At 34.7% G+C, this 22,059-nt stretch overlaps 1 protein-coding gene across 2 annotated transcripts in view; it reads right to left on the reverse strand.

The window, feature by feature from the left end:
• ADGRB3 (adhesion G protein-coupled receptor B3) overlaps positions 1-22,059 on the reverse strand; it is a 726,224-nt gene that overhangs the window by 137,653 nt on the left and 566,512 nt on the right. For both annotated transcript variants that reach the window (XM_004580472.4, XM_004580473.3), the window contains one exon: positions 20,001-20,103. In XM_004580472.4, the coding sequence (XP_004580529.2) occupies positions 20,001-20,103 (103 nt within the window). The remainder of the gene's footprint in view (positions 1-20,000; positions 20,104-22,059) is intronic.

Here is a 22,059-nt window from a genome sequence, read left to right on the forward strand (position 1 = left end):
GTTTTGTACAAATCAGAGTTTGATACAAAGCTGATATATCGTGGACAGCATCAAAGGCCTATTGACTTAAAGACAAGAGATAAACAGGGTTTTGCTCCTTTATGATGCTTTAAATTACTCTTCCCTCAATGCCAAATTTATGTGTTCAGACATGATATAGAATGCATTCAAGACCAAGGATGCTAACAGTAATTATAAAAGCTTATAGCTAAATAATAAAAATATCCTTTAATCATAAATTGAGGTGAAGTCATTTCAAAAAACATTCCATGAGCTTATATTTATTGTTAGAGATAAATAAATACAGACTTAGATATGGAATCTCAACTTACTGTTTCTAATTATGGTTATATTTTATATCATGGACTTTTTATTTTAAAAAGTTTAAAAATAGTTTCATCTTTATTTTCCAGTTCAGACAGCTGAAGTTATGCCACAAAACATAAGCCAATAATTTACCCTGTGTGCTCAACTATTATATACTTTTGTAAATTATGCTGGAAGACAATTACACCCCAAGAGACAAACATGCATAAACATACATATACTTATTGGGATTCCTGAATAAAACACTTGAATGATTTTTACTAAAATACTATACTGTACAAACAAATTAAACATGAAGAAATTAGAATATCTATACAAGAATTCCTAATAATATCTAGTAGTCCCTACATATTTGGGGTTCACATTTATCTTTTATTTTTTATAACTGGTAGTTGATTTTTTAATTAGAGACAAATTTTGATTTCCAAGAAATATCTTAAAGGAGCTTCTTCATTCTGTTTATAAAATCTACAAACCTACTGCAAGCTGAACTGGAACTTGTGAAAATTTATCAGTTTTAACAGCTTGAGACCTTTTTCTTACAAAATCATGCATTTTCCTACTGAGTTCTGAAAAATTGCCCAGCAATACTCATTAAGAAAGGCCATAGCTACAGACTAGCTTTGGCATTAACATTTTCTCTGGAAAGTTTTTTTTGGGGGGGTGGGGAGTGACAATTTTTCTAGTCAGCAGTGTAACTGCATGTAATTATTCAAATGTAATGTAAAAACCTATTGCAAAGAGATGTGCAAAGGATGGCGACCCTGCTCTCCCAAAAGTAAACGAACCTCTATGGTTTTTGATATAGTTTTGTGCTTTACTCTATTTATTCACAATTGCTATTAGGAAGTTCTTTGTATAAGTGACTGAGGGCAGATTTAGCCTAGTTGTAGGGAGATAATGCTCCAAAATACAGTTTAGACTGGCTCAGATAAATAATAAAACAATTTCTTTTTTTAGTATAACAATATATCACTACTAAATTGATGTGAACAAGTATTGATGTCCACATTTTAATATTAATACTCTGCAGAATTAGATTATTTGACAAAAAGAAGACTCTAGCCTCAAATTAGGTTTATAGATATTGCAACAACAACAACAAAAAAAAACAGGCCAAAAAGAAAATGCATTTTTCTCTCTAGGGAATACTATTAGAGCTATTAAGAAAATAAAGGTAGTTTCCATTCCTAGCAGAGGCCAACTCTATTAACCGACTTCCCATCACACACATATATACACATATTTTTCTTTGAATGTTTGAACGCTGGTATAGAAGCAGGCTAGAAGTCTTATGCAAATCATATTTTGATTGGTGACAAGTTCAGGCTTGAGGCAAAGATCCTGCTATGCCAAGTTGACTCTGAAGTAAAATCCTAACACTAACACAAAAATTAACAAATCTACTTCTACTCCAGTGAATAATGCCACTGTATCTCTCTTGCACTTCCCAAAGAAAGGTAAATACATATACACATATAAAATAGTTTATCTTAAAGCTGCTTTCATACACTCATATTCTGGCACATTATGCATTAAAAGTACATATATATTATTTTTTAATGTAACATTTAAGTGCTCCACCCTCCCATTCTCTTTCCCATCATAAATGGAGAATCACTATAACAAAAAACCTATTAGTGAGCATCAATTGCATCACACGTATTTACTTTGATACATAGCAGAAACACAAAATGTTGTATAATAAATTCTATATAAAGGCCCCAGCATGATGACTCAGTGGCTAAAACCCTTACCTAAACACCCCAGCAGCCTACATGGATGCTGGTTCGTGTCCCAGCTGCTCCACTTGTCATCCAGCTCCCTGCTTGTGGCAAAACACTAGAGAATGGCTCAAAGTCCGGAACCCTGCACCAGGGTGGGAAGACTCAGAGGAAAATCCTAGCTAATGGCTTAGGATTGACTCAGCTCTGGCTGTTGTGGCCACTTGGGGAGTAAACCAGCAGATGGAAAATCTTCCTGATTGTCCCTCCTTCTCTCTGGAGATCTGTCTTCCTAATGAAAATAAATAAATCTTTTAATAAGGCATTCCTAGATAAGAGATGGCTTTTAATTTTATGAATATCATTTAAATAGTTTTTATTTCTAGCTACCTTTTCCTGTTGCTAATCATGATTTTGTGGTCAGAAATATTACCTATTTTAACCTACAAAGAAAATTTACTCAGTCTAAAGAACTACCTTATTATTATTATTCCATTATTTCCATTTTCTTGTACATATACATATTCCTCTATGGCTCTGAGTCCATTCAGAATGTATGTATATAACATCTGCGGTATTATACTGTAAAATGATATTATAAATATAGACTGGGGGAAAACTATAGACATACTCTTTGCTTAAAACTGTACAGTTAAAGTTAATTATAGGTTTTTGAATACAGGCACAAGAGAAGAAAGCTAAAGAAATGTAGTTGAAGGGCTGACAAATTTGGCTGCAATAAGGTTAATCACTGAATACTTACAAGCTCCCTGTTAGTTAAAATTATCCCCTTGTAGGCCCAGCTTTTGTTGAATTTCATCTGCTTAGAGTTAAGAGCTTGCATTAATTTACACTGTACTGACTCATTTTCTTATTAAGCAAATTTGAAATGATAGCGATATTTTAGGCTTTTTTGGATTTATTTCTCCTAATATCTTGTGCTTTTCTCTGGGAAGGTCAAACAGTTTAAACATTAATCTTCCTAACATTGCTGAAGTATATTATTATCCTTTTTTGACATTCAGTAAAGCTGAGGTAAGTAGAAGATTACATGGGGAACACAGAAGAAGCACTGACAGGCAGACTTCATCCTCTTATTTCTTACCCAGCTTTCCATTTTCTGTTTCCAGTTCCATAGCAACGCTTGTTAACCAAGATGCCAACAGAATCACCCATGGAGCACATTTAGTCTAGTCATGCAATTCCTGAAGGCATGATACAATTTGGATTTGGAATTGGTCTGCGGAATTCTCTAGGTGGTTCTGAATATCCTGTCTCCTTCTATCTATATCTTAAACTATTAGTTTACACTCCCAATCTATGTACTTTGGTTCTTAGATACATTTTCCTTTAAAGTCCTTCTTTTAAACTTGTTTGTCTCCTAATAACAAATGAAAACCCCTAGGGGTAGGTGGCATTATGCAGCAGATTAAATCATTTCTTTGGACACCTTTATCCCATATCAGAACGCTGGGTTGGAAATCCACATGTTACCAATTCAGCTTCCTGAGGATGTACCTGGGAGGTAAAAAAGATTACAACAGTCCAAATATTTGAGTTACTGCCACACAAGTGACAAACTTAGAGTTTCTGGTTATTGGCTCTGGCCTGGCCTAGGCCTGGTCTCTGTCACAGTGCCTTTCATGAATAAAAAGGTAAATTTTTTAAAAAAAAATAGTCCCTACTTAAAGGCCTGGGACTATACACCATTCTTTTAGAAAAATGTGTGGGTGCTCTAATAGATTTGGGGGAAAAAATCTATTTATTTGAAAGGCAGAGTGGCAGAGAAAGAGATAGGAGAGAGAGAGAATTTTCCATGTGCAGATTCACTCCCCAAATGCTATCAACAGCCTTTGCTGGGCCAGGCTGAAACCAGGAGCCAGAACCTTCATCCTGGTCTCCCACGTCAATGCTAGGAACCTAAGTACTTGGACCTTCCTCTGTTTCCCAAGAACGTAACAAGAGGTTGGATTGGAAGAAGAGGTAAGACTTGCTCCCAGGTACTATGACAGAGGATTCAAGTGTCCCAAATAACAGCTTATTCCATGAATCACAAAATCTGTCTTGTGTCCTGACACTTTTGTTACATAAAGATTATTTCTTTAGCAACTTCTACAATTTTTCACTGTGTTGAATACGTTCATGTTATCTAATACTTTTAGGATTAGCACAATTCCCAACTATTCCTCATGTCTATGTTTCAAGGCATTTAAAAAAATCATGGAAAAGACTGACTTAAGAGGTAAGTTAATTTGGTGCTAAAAAAAAATCCTGAAATCCATGAAGTTATATGATATGAATTATCTATGGACTTTTTTGAAAATGTGCTTTTTTCCATAAATGCACTGCACCCTCACATATGTGACTTCAACTTACATTTTTGTTGACAGTTCAGTATTCTATGACAGAATGCAAACATTACACATTATTCATATGCCTTCCATTTTCTCAGGAAAAATTAATCACAAAACATTTTAAAATCAGCTCCTCTGTCTCAATACTACCTTGAGCTCTGTAACTTCTCTTCTTAGTTTTCTCTAATCCACAAGAATTCTTACACTTTTCTTAGAATTCTTCCTACCAATAGAAACATTATTTTTTTAAATCTTTCTTTGTGAATACAATTCCACTTCTGAAACTTGAGCTTAAACATTATCTTTATATTGCTAGCTGCAGATATTTCTTTCAAATTCCTCTTTCCCAACAAATAAGCCCCAGAAACTTGTCAAGGATCCTCTTCGTCACTGGATATGAGACTGGCAAACCCATATAAATGCAATCGAGCACTCTCCACTATCGAATAAAAACAAAGCACTCTCCACTATAGAATAAATAGAAACAAATAGAAAGGTCTGCCAACAAGCATTAAGGTTATCGTGATGAGTTACCCTGCACGATGCCCTGAAGAATCCAGTTTTCCCTTGAGGTACAAAGCTAAGCTCTATTTTCATCAAGAGAAATTACAAGAAGGTTTCCAGGGGAGAAATGCACACTGAAAACACACTTCTCTCACAAAATTCATCTGGACTCCCTTTGAGACACTAATGCAGATCAGCCAACTAAACCTCGAACATGATAAGCGGAGTGAAAAAATCATTAACTTTTTCTCCATCTGTGTAATGCATTCTTACCATTTGCTTTCAGTTGAGTTCATCGTCGCTTTCCAGCAGTGGAAACAGGTAAACAGTATTTTACTTACTTCAGAAGGCATTTCCTTTTTTGTTTAGAACAACTAGCTAAAAGAACCACAGGAGAGGAGCTGCAGTGGACACAAAGATTTTTTTTTTTTAAATTAAAAGGCACGTGTAACTGAATAAGGAGAAACACTCAGTAAGATAATCTGGGACATAGTTACAAGATTCACAGCTTCAAATTTAGTGATCAACGAAAACACATCTTTTTTTTTTCTTGGCTGTACAGAAAGCAAAAGAAAAGTACAGGACAATGTAGAAACAGCTATGCTGGATATTTATGTTTTACTATCACTGCAATACTCTGGCACGGAGAAGTAGAAAATTCTTAGTACACAATTCATACACAAGATACTTCCTAGTGTTTTGGAAAAATATAGGCAAACTACACTATAACAATGTTAATAAAAAGAACATGACTTTATTAATGACTTGTAAATAAATCTTGTATTTAATATTTGATTAACAGCATTCATTCTGTTTACAAGAACATGCAGCTGCTTTCAGACATGGGATGATGACCATTTTAAAAGAGGCAAGATATAGAACATTACCTATATCTTTTTTTTTTTAACTAGCTAGTGGAACGTAAATAGCAAGGCTTCTAGATTGAATATTTACACACAGGCTTTAGCATTTGTTTGCTTTCACTGGAGATGAGCTGAAGAGTGCCTACTTGGCATACATTCTTGCCCTTATACTTCTTTAAAACTTTTATTACTTTGAAATGTTTTGTTTCCACGCAAGAAGTTATTCCACTAGCCTCTGACTCTGGGCTGGGGGACACAGCTGTTTATTTCTTAACTCTGCACAGATGTTTTTTTCTATACCTGGTCATCAGGGGTTGATATATGTTTAAAGAGAAGAGTGGCTCATGAGAGCCTGGCACTTAGTGGCAAAAGTTCTCTTCTTGCATACGTCTGAATTTGAAATGGATGCCACTTAGTATCCTGGCTGCTCCACTCCCCATCTTGCTCCCTGCCTGCGACCTGGGAAAGCACCCACGTGGGAGACATGATAGAAGCCCTGGTTCCTGGCTTCAAATCAGATCAGATCAGCTCTGCCTGTTGCAGTCACTTGGGGAGTGAACCAACAGATGGAAGATCTTCCTCTCTGTAATTCTGCCTTTCCAATAAAAATAAATAAGTCATTAAAAATGGCTCATGAACTTTTGGTTTTAGAAATGTCTTACCCACAACTAGTAATGAACAAGGTAGGAGAGTTACTGAAATTAAAAGTAAAAGTTAATGAGCTATTTTGACATATTGGAAACAGTATTTTGAAAGGAAAACGCTCTGCTCTTATAGTAGAGCATATTTATGAAACAATTTCATGAAAAGTACAAAAAGAGCTAAGGATGAAAGCAGAGTAAGACAAAGCAAACAACTACTTAGAGCAGAAACTTTTCTTTTGAATTAAGACCAAGTTCCCCTGATTGATCACTGATTTCCCTTCTCTGTGTTTATTTAGAGATGGAAAGAAAGAGTGAGTGAGATAGAAAGAAGAAGAGAGAGAGCAAGAGAGAAAGAGGGGGAGAGAGCTCCCACCTTTCCATCTCCTAGCTTTACTCCTGAAATGCACACAACTAACGCTGAGCCAGGTGGAAGCTGTGATCTGGGCACTTAATTCAGGTCTCCCTTACCAGTAGCAAAGACCAAATTCCACTATTATTAGCAGAAATCTGGAATCTACACAAGCACTTTATATGAAATGTGAGCAGTCCAATAAACAGTTTAACAGATCAAATGTTAGCATCTCCAATTATTCTACACTTAATAAGAAGTACAGTCCCTTTCTTTTCAGCAGTGTCTTTCATTTGATCACAACATCTTATTAATTCTGCATCATGCAGCAAATCCATATCATTGTTAATAGTTACTGAAAGCTAATAAAATTTTTTCCTTAAATTAACCTGAGGAGTCAATGTATCACCAGTCAATTTTAACAGCCTTTTGGAATCAGAAAGAAAGCTCTTTCTAAAATTTTTAGATGTGCAATGCACCTAGATTAGAAATACTACGACAAAGAACTAGATTAGACAAAAAGAAGATCTTTCGTCCGATGATTCATTCCCCAATGACCATAACGGCAGGTGCTGTGCCGATCCGGAGCCAGGAACCAGAAACCTCTTCCGGGCCTCCCACGTGGGTGCAGGGTCCCAAAGCTTTGGGCCATCCTCGACTGTTTTCCCAGGCCACAAGCAGGGAGCTGGATGGGAAGTGGGGCTGCGGGGATTAGAACCGGCACCCACATGGGATCCCGGCGCATTCAAGGCGAGGACTTTAGCTGCTAGGCCACGGTGCTAGCCCCACAGTCACTTTGTAAATATAACAATGTGACTTGATATTGAAGAGCAGGACAGACTAGAGTATTGAGTTCACAGACTGCTGCCGCCAGAGACCAAGCTCAAACTCGGAGTGCAAACTCTGCAAGTGGGCAAAAGTCCTAGGTCACAGCTGAGGTTTGCGAGCGAGGGTCCGCAGAGTTCCAAGGTTACAGAACTGTGTGCTTCAGGATATTTTTAAGACACTCACATACTAACTCTTGTACGTGGATCACATTTTTGCTTCCTGATCATCAAGCACTGGTTGGTTAACACCAATATGGGGTGTAGCCATCATTATTTGTGCCACATCAACTCCTTAATTTGATTCCTCCAGCAGTTCAATATAAGGTTCAGGCAATAAGCCTTTTAGGTCAAACTGCTTCCTCGGAGAATGGGAGAATGGGCTTCCCTCTGGCCACCTGCTTTTATGGTCTTTATCTTGTGTCTATCTCATTTCTTATTGTTTCAATGGCCTTGCACTTTCTTCTCCAATCCTGGTCATGCTGCACTGGTCATAGTAACTGCAATGAATTAGAGTGTACTGTTTGCCTAAGTATAGACATATATATTTTAAAAAACCAAACCTGTAAGGGCAATCATTTTATTTTACAAATTAACAAAAACAATTCAATACAGAATATTGGATAGTATTCTTTTTATTTCGTATGGATACCCAACTTTTTGGTACCATTTGTTTAAAAGATTTCCCCTTACTATTGAATTGAGCCATATGTTAAAAAATTGAAAAATTTAGGAGAAATGGATAGGTTTCTTCACGCACAAAATCTTCCTAAATTGAGATGCGATGATATATATAACCTAAATAAACCTACAACAAAGATAGAGATTGAATCAATAATAAAGACCCTCCCAACAAAGAAAATCCCAGGACCAGATGGCTTCACTCTCAAACTATTCAAAACAATTGAAAGGCAGGGAATCTCCCCAATTTCTGAGACTAGCATCATCTAACTCCAAAATCAGAAAAACATAGAAAAAGAAAACTATAGACCTGTATCCCTGAAGAACATAGATGCAAAAATCCTCAACAGAATAGTAGTTAATTAAATGAAACAACACATCATCAAGATCATTCATTAACATCAAGTGAAATTTACGATTGGTGTGCAGGGAATGTTCAATATATGCAAATTAACAAATATGGCACATCACTTTACCAAGCTGAAGAAGAAGAATCATACAATCCTCTCAGTACATGCAGAGGAAGCATTTGATAAAATACAACATATTTTATGATAAACAAAATAAGGAAATTTTGTATAGGAGGAACATTTCTCAACACAATCAAGACAATATATGAAAATCCCATGGCCAGCATTATATTGAATTGAGAAAAGCTGAAAGCATTTCAATGAATTATAGAACCAGTCAAGGATGCCCACTCTCAGCATCACTCTTCAACATAGTACTGGAAGTTTAAACTCAAGCCATTAGGCATAAAAAAGAAATCAAAAGGATTTCCAACAGGAATAGAGAAAGTCAAACTACCCCTGTGCAGATGACATGATTTTCTATACAGGGAAACTAAAACAGTCTAGTAAGAGACTATTAGAACTCATAAGAGAGCTTAATTAAGTTAAAGGGTATACAATGAACACACAAATTCAATGCTGTTTGCAAACACAAATAATCCCAAGGTTGAGAAAGAATTTGTAAGATCAGCTTCAAAAATAATAGCCAGAAAAATGTAAATATCTAGGAATACATTAAACAAGGATATGAGGGATTTCTACAATGAAAATTACAAAGCACTAACGAAAGGAAAAAAAAGACATGAACAAATGGAAAAATCTTAAATATCTGTGGATTTGGTAGAGATAATATCATCAAAATATTCATACAATTAAAAGCAATTTATAGACTCAATGTGATATCAATCGAGATAGCCATGACATGCTTCTCAGATCCTGAAAAACTGATGCTAAATTCATATGGAAACTCAAGAGACTCCAAATAACTAAAGCAACACTAAACCATACAAATAAACCTAGATTCACTGTCACGAAGTTGTAATCAAAACAACCTGAAATTGGCACCAAACTACACATGTAGATCAATGGAATGGAACACAAATCCCAGAAGTGCCTGCATTGGAAAGACAACCAACAACAAAGTGGAGAGGCAACCAACAGAATGGTAGAGAATATTTGCAAATTATGCAGCTTGATCTAAAAGGAGCTCAAGAAACTCAACAACAATAAAACAAACAACCCAGTTGAGAAATGGGCAAAAGACATGAATGAGCAATTTTCAAAAGATAAGATACATATGGACCACAGACACATGAAAAATTCCTCAAGATCATTAGCCATCAGAGAAATGCAAATAAAACAACAATGAGGTTTCAGTTTATCTCACTTACAATGGATATTATCCCAAATCACAAAATAATAAACACTGCTAACGTTGTAGGGAAAAGGTACCCTAACCCATTGTTAGTGGAAACATAAACTAGTATAACTATTATGGAGTACAGTATGGAGCTTCCTCAGAGATCTGAAAATAGACCTGCTATATAACTCTGTTATCACACAACCGGGAATTTACCCAAATGAACTAAAGCAGCACATGAGAGAGTTATTTCTGCACTATGTTTAGTGCTGCTCAGTTCACGATAGATAGGATATGGAATCAACCCAGATGCCCATCAGCAGATGACTGGATAAAGAAAATGTGATATGCACACACTATGGAATACTGCTAACCCATAGAAAGGATGGTATCTATTATTTTACAATGCAACCAATGCAACTAGAGACCATTATCCTTGCTGAAATAGTCTCCAAAAGATTAATATTGTGCTTTCCCCGATATGTAGTAACTAATACACAGCATACAAAAATGTAATCTATATGAATGAGATTGACATTTGGAGAATTTATTGTTGTTTACAGCCTTTACCTAACTCTTGAGGAAAACTTTGCTTTTTTCTACTTGCTATTTTTTGAATCCTTTACCTAATGGAGTGTTCAGCCTTCGATTGTGAAACAGAGAAAGGAATAAACATGTAAGGAGGGAGTTTGGGGAATGTGGGTACAAGAGGTGGGGCGGGATGAGGCAGAGAAAGCATCACTATCCTCCAAAATCTGTGTTGTGAAATATATGGAATCTGTCCACTTAATATAAACAAAAAATTAAAATATAAAAAAATAGGAAAGAGGTACATACATGCAAGGCCAAGTATCCCATTGATGCAATATTTCTGAAAGAAGAATTGTAAATCTTTGTACCAAGACATAAGGCACAAATTAAATATAAGGTTGGCTGGTTGCTGGCTTCCCCTACAGAAATTCTGATTGGTGACCAGCCTGACAGGAATATAAGGAAAAGTAATGAATACCAGTGAATGTGGCAGAATATATGTAATGTCCAGATCATATTGGAGTTTCTGAGCTATGTTACAGGGCTTGGATTTCATCCCAAATGTAATAGAAGTATCACTTCCTCTAACTGAAGGGTTTTGAGTAGACAAGTGTCATCATGATCTGACTTACAAGCTTAAAAGACAGCTGTGGGAAGAATGATTAAATAACTGACAAATGGAATACATCCAAAAATGGTAGAGCTTAAAACCCTTCAGTTAGAATAAACAAAGCTTCCATTACACCCGAAAGGATGGGTTGTGTTCTAGTAGGCCTTCCATGTCCAGTGAAGCTTTCAGAACACTGTGGCTCCAACCATCTTCACTGCACACTGATGAGAGACTCTGAGCAAGAAGTGTCTGCAGAGCATTCCTAAGAGTGTTGACTCACAGGAACTGTGAGGATTATAAATATTTATTGTTTTAAAACCTCAAAGTTGAAGGTAATGTGTTAATTATCAGTAGAAAACTAATACATATTACCCTTTTCTTTGCAACAGAAGATGTTCTTCCCTAATCATACCAGATACAGCTTTCAGATTCATTTTGGGGGGTTGGAAAACCACATAACAAATTTATAAACAGAAATGGATGGTTTTATTTTTGGTAAAAATGAAACAAACAAAAATTGAGCATCATGAAAAAGAAAATCAGAAAATAGAACTAATTTGTAAAAGTAATATGCATCATTCCCATCCATTAGCAAAATCAGTTTAAAATTCCAATAGAATTTACTTGCAATAAGAATGCTAAATTCAGATAATATTCACTCAAAACGCTCCATGAGCTTAATTGTATATATTCTGATACACAATCTAGTCAAGACACATCTATAGAGATGCATATAACTATATTCATTGTAGTCTAACATGAAACATTTATACAGGCTCCCATGATGGCTGTAAATGATTTAAATTTCTGTTGTAGTTTTTACTGTTAAAGCTAATTTCTACATTACAAGTGAAACATTAATCTTCAATCTACTAGCAGTCCAGAATAACTATATATATAAATATGTATATATCTTAATTACTCACTTTGAATGATATATTTCTTTGAATTTCATACATCTTAAGCTTCATGATTAAAAACAATCATAGGCTTCTTTCTTAGAGGCTTAATATTGCAAATTGACTGACTAGCCATCACAAAGGATGTGTAAAACGGACTTTAGTCTTCAAACATTTTCCTGATTATTAGCAAGAGTGCTTGGTCTTCAAGTTCTAAGGTTTGTTATAGCAATGTTTAAGCTCTAATATACATAATAATGATCTGGCTTTTAGGATGGAGTGAGGAACCCCAGGCACATAAAAGGACTGTGAATAGATTTACTAGGACTTAATCAGGAATTTGCAATCCTTGTTTTGTGCTTCAGATGTTACTTCCTGTCTAACACTGTCAAATGAGAGAGTTTCTGTAATAAGGCCTTTAACATTTGTTATTGCACTTTAAGAAGTTTTATTCTACAAAGAGCCAGTGCTGTTGCCTCATACACTGAGCATTTGTTAGCTATTTTTAGCTTCTGCAGTTTATAAAGTGCCCTGCGTGGTTGTGAGTCAATTCAGGTTTTATTTCTTATTCTTGTATACAGTAGCCAACAGTCACCACAGAGAGAAGGAATTCTATGTTTAGTTCTTGTACCAAAGTGCTTGTATCAAAGTGCTCTGCAGCCTTTTCATCTCTGTAGAGGCCGTTAAACAATCTGTCAAATGCCCTCTGTTCTGGTCTGCAGGCTACACAGACTAAACCTTGAGTAGATGTTTCAGAACTCGAGGTCATTTTTACATGAAAGCATTGGTCTAAAAATGAGCTGGTCTCACCTTACATTGTAGTCCTTCCATTTTTATTAGCACTTGATACTTCTAGAAAACTGAAAATTGCCTACATTTGATATATAACAGCCTCAGGCCAAATCCAGCCACATCCATGCCTTATATCTATGATTTGTTTGAAACTACAATATCAGTGGTGACTAGACTTAGTAGAATGAGTGTTCCACAAAGTCTAATATATTTATTATGTGAACTTCACTGCAAATGCTTGTTGAACCCTGAATTTGATTTTGGAATATGCTTTCCACACCTTTCAATCTCTAACACAAATTTAACCTTCAAAAGATGTTTAGTAATAACCTAAGCTCTATGCTTTTCACCCCATATTTACTGTGAAAGGCAAAGTCCAAAAGCTAATATAATGGGCTGTGCTATATCAAGGTCCTTTCATTTTATGGTAATATTATCTATGATTAAATAATTCACCGTTGTGTACTAGTGAGCATTTTATTTTATGCTATACGCATTCAGGAATGAATTAGCAGATAAAAGTGATAGTCTCTCTGATTTTCAAGAAAACTAAATAAGTAAACTTGAAATCTAAAAACAAAAGAAAAACACAATCCTTGAGAATCATGGGATAGTGGAAATGTTTGATCACTGAATGAATGAATCAAATAGTGTCACTGGTGTTAAAAACTGAGGTACAGTATAGACCATGCTACAGAAGTTGACCAGAACTTTGAAGGAACTTCACAAAGCAAGTGAGCTCCTGAAGTGTGGCAGAAGTTATTTAATAAATTAAAAAGTAAATGTAAAATCAGAAACACCCACAGGACACCCTGCCAAGAATAGAAACAGGAGTCTGAAATCCAGATCTTGCTGCCTAGCAGAGGTCTTGTTAGAGACTGTGTCAACTCGCAAGGAGAGAACTATGCATATGACTTCTCTATACAGAAGGAATGCCTTTCTTATTTCCCACAAAGCTAACTTAGTACCAGAGGCAGCTCTGCAAGTGGGAGATGCTCAGAACCAGAAGCTCCTCTCAGGAGATATGTTGACTTATTGTGGAGGTTTATATAGGGGAATGTCACAATACTGTTTAAGATCAGTATAAAGGATGGGCTAATGCAAAAAGCTAAGGGGCGGACCAAAGTTACAACACTGTTATAATAGTCCCAAGGAGAAATAATGAAAAACAGATCTAAAGCAGGAGTGGTTGGAATGAAAAATAGGAATTGGATAAGTCAAGGAATCTCTTTACATTACTTTAAGAACTATTTCTATAATTCCCCGTGTACAAATGAATGCAACATAATCACAGTAGGCCTTCTAGACTCAAGGCAATTGCTTGTACAATCAACTGAGACTTGTGTTTCACTTTCTGTGGTGATCACTCTTGGGCAGTTCTTCCCTGTGTCAAAGTTGGACCAAGGAACATTTATTGAATATCCAAATTGGCTTCTTGTCACTCAAACTTATTTGGCATCTGACATCCTAACTATTTCAGCAACTTGTTATTGTCAAATAATTCCACTTTCACCTCTTTTTCTCCTCTTGATCCCATACTTTATATTGCTTTTGCCCTATTTTTAAGCTGACTTTAATAATGTGGTCTCTGGCTCCTATCACAAAAAACGGGAAATGTATAATCAAGGGACTGAAGTGTTGCAGCAGGATAAGAACATCTCAGCGACCCCGCTATCCTTTATTTTAATACAATATTAACAAGACAAAATACTCTTTAATTGTCAGGAATGTGGGAAAATTTAGAAATTAACCACTCATGCTTTTTCTTGGTTTGATGAAGATTTTCAAGAATCTAGAAGGATCCTAGTAGAGTAAGATACCTTCAAATGCACTCAAATGAACCACCCATAAGCTTATTACAAATTCTTTTGCAAATATCATAGCAAGTCAACAAATCAGGCTTTTAAAATCTAAATAAGAGATTGTAACTGCAGTCATTAGGATCACACATACCTTTGAGAGAATAAAAACATAGTTTTGGGACATAATTGGCAGGATATGCTTTCTAGGAGAAGAACTACAACTAGGTGCAATTCTTTTTAAGGTTATAACCATCATTTAACAAGACTTATCATGTAAAATAATTCACATATTTTAGGTTTCTTAGTCTTTTTAACTAAAGGAAGCAGATCACCTAGAACGCATTTGTTAATCATGTAAAACTTAACTTAAGTCCATGAAAAATAATCTTTTCCATCATACTGGTTAGGATCCTGTGTAGAATGTGAGCTCCTCTCCTTTGTAATACGATAGCTATTAACTTCAGAGGTATAGCCCAAATGATGAATCCAAATAAGTTGATTTGCCTACTAGCCTGTTTATTACTTATCATGTGTTTACCATGCATGGATTATGTGTGGCAATGGGTTTAATAGTAAATTATTTATGGTGATGATATAAGAAGTGAATAGTCTGGTTGGAATTAGGTAAAAGAATAGAAAATATTAGCTATGCACTGGGAATCAGAGCATGGTATGTACAAGCAGGGAAGAGAGAGGAGGGTTTCCAAGAGAATAGGACTGAGCAGAGTGTCAAAGAATGTACACAAGCTCAGTGAAGGCTTTCAGGAAGTCGGGTGTATTTAAGCTGGAAGAATGGTATTCCAGAATGAAGTACAGAACGGAACAAGCACCAACGATTTATTATGATGAAAGTGGAAGCATTTTCCGTGCTGCAGCATAGCAACATAGAAACACCAATGCAACATAGAAGGATGATGGAGAAGTCAACACAAGTTATTATTATAATTGGTACTTTCTCAAGCTGCAAAACTCTCAAGTAAAATTATTCCTAAATTCTACTAGATTATTACAAAAATGATACTATATAAAAATGCTATAGAAAAATACAGTATTTTTCACAACTTATGCCTGAGGATTGTTTGTAAATCATTTCCATAGCAGATTAAAATGAAAATAAAATGCAGACACAGGGAGTAGAGTGGTCAGATTTGAATTTTTACTCTATCACTTGAGTTCCTAAGTAGTGAATATTTTTGATGATGCTGGAAGCCGTATGCCTGATGTTAGTCTCTCAAAATGGTTTGGGATATATTTGAGTGCAACCAGAACAAGCTGATGATATTACATTTAGTTCACAAGGGAGAAAGAGAAATTAAGTATAACTCTCAGAGATCTAGATTAGATGACTATGTTGGAGACCACAGAAGAACTTTTTTTATAAACAGTGTGTTGAGTTATTATGGAGACATAAATGATTCAGTTATTATGAGCAAGAAATTGTACAGAATCAGATGCACATCCAAGAGTCACAATCACAGTTAATGTTTGAGGGATGCTCATAGATGACTGGAGTCTGGAATAAGTGTTTCGCATGTCTATCTTACATTAACTTTTAAAGAAGCTAAGGCTTACACATTCTGCATATCAAGTTCAAGATCACCTAAACAGATTTAAGACACAGGTCTTTCAGGTTTAAGATTCCAGATATTAATCACCTCCACTATGGAGACTAATATTTCCCAGAAAAGTGTGCAAAGAACTGAATTTCAAAGGCAGGAGCAGTCTGCCTGGAGCATATCAGTGGGAAATAGTTATAAAATGTTTGACCCAATTAAAGATATTCAAATGCAAGATTTTATGTTTAAAAACAATACTGACAAAATGAAACTCTTTCCCATCATAATGACTATAGAGTTCTGACTTACTAATTATCTCTCCAAACAGAACAAAACATCTTTATAAAATATAAACAACCAGAAGATTAAATAAGAGAACTTTCCAGAGTAAATGGATTTCCTTAATCCAGAAAGAGAATTTTTGTATCTTTTGGAAGAATAAATCAATCACAGTACAATATGTAATGCAATGATCCATGTATAAAGAACCATGAGATAAACTCCTTCTAAGTAATGATGAGAAAATGCTTGCCCACCCCAATAAAGTTAGAAGCTCCCCTATATCCATCAATGAGGACTTTGACTTGTTTCCCAGATCTTCTAAGACTAAAACAAGTGTCAAAATTTGTCATTTCACATTTGAGTACTGATTTTTAAAATACTAACATAAATTTGTTAGAATATTGGTTATTCATTTTATATTTTCATATTCTGAATATGAAATGACAATTACTTTAACCTTCAATTCTGGATGTAGTATAGTAAAGCACACATCACAACGATCACCTGGCATTAATTTCAAAAGTCCCTTACTCCAGAAGTGGCTAAAGAACAAGATACGGCAGGCTGAAAGTAAGAGGATGACTTAAATGAACAGGTACATCGTTAATCATTAGGGTGGATTATTATTGAATTCTCTTTGGTGAAAATAAAGTTATTGAGAATCTATTGAGAATCTATGCACTGGCTCATAGAGTTTAGAAAATTTTTGCTCTTGAATGAACTTGGTGGAAGATTCCATTAATGCTTATATTCTGCCTTTCTTGAAAGATAGTGCTCATGATTTTATCTACAATGGTCAGTTGCAAGACAACAGATTAGGAAGAACTCTGATTAAATAATGCCAAATACATAAAGAGCATAAATAAATCAATAAATATAAATAATATATAAGTATATATTTATTTATATAAATCAATAAATAAAGAGCATAGACCTTTCTAGGGGGTTGCTTGCTATGTTCAAGTGAAATGAAATATGGACAAAATATCTAAAATGAAAGCGACCTAGGCTTTCATTGAGCACACAGTTGAGATTTTGTTCTTGATTTGCTAACATAGGTTAGTCTTAGATATAGATGATTGTGTGATAAAATTTACACTTCCATTTGCTTTCATTGTATCTGACAGTGTGGTTTTGAAAGAGAAGTTACCAGAACTTGTAACTTTTTTGGGGAAAACATTATTTTATTTTTAAAAAGAGCTTTGTTAAATTTTATTTACATAAGGAGAGTGGTATAAAATCTAAAAAAAAAAAAAACCTCAAATTCTTTTGAAAGAAGCAGATTTCTTGTGATTATTTTAATTATTTCCTGAAAATTTTCTGATATAATTTTTGCTTCCGGCAAAATAAGCAAACCGAAACAATCTACATAGCCTCAAAAAGCCCTTTCACATTTAAGGTGTACAGAAAAGTCTTGACAAGTAAAATTTGATTGAAGCATGAGCAATGATCCTGGCTGAAATTTTAATTGCATAGGAGGATCAAAAAGCAATGCTGCTTTATAAGAAAGCTCAATATATAATGAAATGGGTTACAATTAAATTTTACAACTGAATTTTAAGAGGAGATATATGAAACTGCATTTGTATCTACTTCACTGCCAGCAACTGAATCTATAATTCAAAAATTTAAACACATATATCTTTCAAATAATAGATTATTTTGGTTCTTATCTTAATTCAAAAGCAAACAGAGATACACAGCAGTAAGAAAATCAGGTCAATTACATTTCAGCAAGTAATTCAGAGAAATATTCTAGTTTCTGATACTTTGAAATTATCCTGGACATCAGTATCAAATATCAGATTTCATTCAAACTAGCCAAGACTATTCTCAGAGGCAATGAAAAATAATTTGATTATCAAGAAGCTCTACAAGATATTTCCATTTTCTAAGTAGGTAACACCAGAGCATCAACCAAAACTTATCAGTGAGACCAAAGACACGAGTCAACCCAATCAGAAAATCATTGCATCAGTAAAGCGGTCTTACATAAAACCAAATTAAAATATTGCAGCCATTGATCAAAATGCTGCTTTTAAAAAATACATTCTTGGAGTTTTCCAGTTCTATATTTACATAGGTGATATACCTAGTGATAGTCTCTTCTATGTTTCCTTTAGATCATTAATTCTAACAGTATTATTGACAGTCATTCCAATAAAATCTCAGTGCTTTGCATTTTGCTCTGCTAGTCACTTCAACACAATTGTCGTAGACTTACCAGAACACCTATTCAAAGCTAACAAGGAAAATTAATACACCATAAGTGAAAACTAGTAATTTCTCACTTTCGTTCTCCTTACAACCACCTCCTACCCATTCTTAGCCATAAGCATCAATAATTGTGGTAGTAAAAATTAGCATAATCAACAAGAAGCAGAACCACTGTGGTTCCAAAGCCATATGGAATTTATTTTATAGTTACCTAGACAAAATCATACCAAACATTTTCAAAGCCATACCAGACATCTCTGACAATTCTAGACCAGTCTTTTCTTGCCTTTGATTTTAATAGTATTTGAAGATATTCAAAAGATTTTTTATGAGCAGAGGAGATTTGAAACCTAAAAAAAGGCCAAAATGGCCAGGCTGAATCTAATACTTTAAAGCCATTTTAGTCTTTGAATACTGTTACCACTTGGATCTACACAGGTTAATAATCACTGGCTGCATGTGGCCACTGAGCACTTAAGATGAAGGGTGCCAACTGCACTCTACTGAAAGTATAAAATATGTGCCCAATTCTGGAAAATAAAAATGATTTTAAAATATAGTGATAATTTCATTTGAACTATTCATTGAGATTGCAATACTATCAATAGATTGAGTTAAATTAACAAATTTAGCCTACTTCTTTTTATATTTTGCCACTGTAACTATTAAAAAATTTAAATTTCAATATGCAGTGCATTTCGGTCTTGTGTATTTCCATTGGGCAGCAGTGATATAGATGCTAATCACTATGTAGTAAATCTTACAAAAATTCCATTTTATCATTTAGTTAAAAGTTTTAAAAGCTTTGCCACCAGCATGAAGTTTAAAAATTGTATTTCCTACAGACAATAATTCAGAATTCCATATCTGATATGAGGCATAACTCCAGGTGATTGGAAGATTTAAAATGACAGGAAGGAATGACTGAACGGTGAAAACTTTTAAAACTTGCTGTCAGATGACTCTGATTTCTTTCAGTTATTGGACCCAACATGTAATTCCTACTTTGGAGAGAAGCTCCCTTCTTCTAGATGAAAAGTCAAGGACAAGAAATTAAAGAATTGAGAATAGAAATTAGTTAGCCAGCCAATGAGCCCCTGTGAGCAATCTTAAACTCAGTGGAAGTGTGCAATCAATCAGGGAAGGGTGAGATGAATGGTTTATTAACACCGTGGGGCTCACAGTCCTATCTTCTCTCCTTCCTATCTTTTTCCTTCACTTTCTCTTTTTCCACTTTCCCTTCCAGCTTGTACATATTTACCTTCTTTCCTTTTTTGCTTATCTTTCTTTATCCTCCTCCAATTCCAATAGGATTCCCCTTCATCAGAAGTTTTCTTTTCATCCCCAATACATAAACACATGAAAACAAATAGAATAGTTAGCAGTCTTACCTTATTATGTGTCTGAGTCTGTCCAACCAGTATGAGAATGTTGGATGAAATGATAGACAGGCAGAAGTTAATTAGAATTATGGACCTTTCAGAGCGTATGTACCTGGTCAAAGACAGAAAGAGTGTAAAATTCAATGGGAGGATGAACAATTCGTTATTATACATTTGGTGGAATCTGTCAACAAAAGAAAACATTAGACCACCATTTTTATATAAATAAAAACATAATAAGCTTTTTAATTTGAGATTCAGTTTTACAGTGACATGTCATATGCAAGTTTCCTTTATAGTTATTTTTCTCCCTTGAACATTAGTGCAGACCTATGGCATTTCCAATACAGTCTTAGTATCAGAATTTGATATCATGGTACATTTTTTGCTACCATGACACTTTTTTCTTACTTGAGTATATTTTTGAGAACTGGGTCAGTTAGTATGAATATGTTTATATTCATGAGTGTGGATATATATCATACACTTAATAGTATTATATGTATATCAAAAACAGAAACTAAAAACATAAAAAAATTCACAGGCTTCTGAAGTATCACCCTTACTTATCACGGGAATGACACTGCACTGATGGACTCATTACCATCCATGCAAATATGTTATATAGTCAGCTTGTTACATGCTGTATGAGGGAAATCCCAAGAGTTTGAGGATAATGCATATTATGAAAAATTAAGGATGTATTTTCAAAAATTTTACAACAAGATAAACTTGTCTTTTACTTCCATTTCCCGTAGACTTTTAGAACGCTTTGTATTACTCTTTTCTTGAACACTTGTTTCAAAAAAATTAATCTTTGCCTCTAAATGTGAGTACAATTCACAAATGATAATTTACCATTAGTCTGGATCCTTACTTAGCATCTGCTATATTTTACCTAATAAAGAAGTGTTTATGTACAGTCTGTTATATGATTTCTAAGAGTACCAAGAATTTAAGTCATAAAGAAAACGGCTCAGGATCAAATGTTCTACCAGCTGTTTACTCTGAGAGAGTAACAGCTATGCTAGTTTACTGTGCCCTATGGTAAGTCACTGACAATAACAAAAAAAAATTCTTGCATTTACTGTGTGTTTAAGTCTGTTCAATTTTCACTGTAACATGGAATTACCGTCCCAGCAGGCATGAGCTTTCTGTTGTTAGGGTGACAAAGATTTGCAGATACTATCTGAAGACAAAATATATCAGAGCTCCTTCTTTTTTTGTGTGTCTATTTTGAACAACATTTAAGCAGATAGCTCAGATTCCATCACGCATTTGAGAAAACAATGCAAAAAAGTCTCAAAAATGCCTCATGATTAATGACAAAGTATAAAAAAGGATTTTTTACAATGTAGAGGAGATTTCCCTTTTTCACAGTTAATCCAAGTAAGACTAATGTAGAATTGATTCTTAGCACAAAATGGCCTCAAGAGTTTTCCCCCATACCCTCAATGAGTAAACTATAACTGGCCACACACTAGGATGCTGATGTCATCATCGGGATTTAAATTGTCCGCCTTTTTTATAGGTATAGGATATAACATAGAGCATTGATCTAAAACATCACTCGTATCTTTAAAGTTTCTATGAACTATCTCTGTTTTCAAAACTACTCACTCCACATTTGATGTTTAAGCAAAGTTTGTGAATCCTTCATGTAAACACACTGGTTGAAATGTGTGCCTAATTTTCTTTGATGTAACAATCACTCTACAGAAAAAAATGTGGAAGGATCTTAATATGCTTATTACATGCAGTAATGTTATAGGGTATACCAAGTTCTTAGAATGTGTTAAATTAATCATACAAAATTCAGTAATTCAGGAGACTTGATACTTTCCCCAAATCCTGATACTACTTAAATTCTGCTCATAGCAAACAATATGTTGTTGACCACCACTTCTCAGATATCTATATTTTTGTTGTTTCTTTACACTCAGTTCTGAAATTCTCAATTATACACACACACACACACACACATATATGTATATATGTTTTGAGAGGTTCTTTGAGATCTCTTGGGAATTCTTAGATAGATACTATAGTAAGTCACTTTCCTTGATTT

This window comes from Ochotona princeps, chromosome 1 (assembly GCF_030435755.1).
Source record: "Ochotona princeps isolate mOchPri1 chromosome 1, mOchPri1.hap1, whole genome shotgun sequence".
Lineage (NCBI taxonomy): Eukaryota > Metazoa > Chordata > Mammalia > Lagomorpha > Ochotonidae > Ochotona > Ochotona princeps.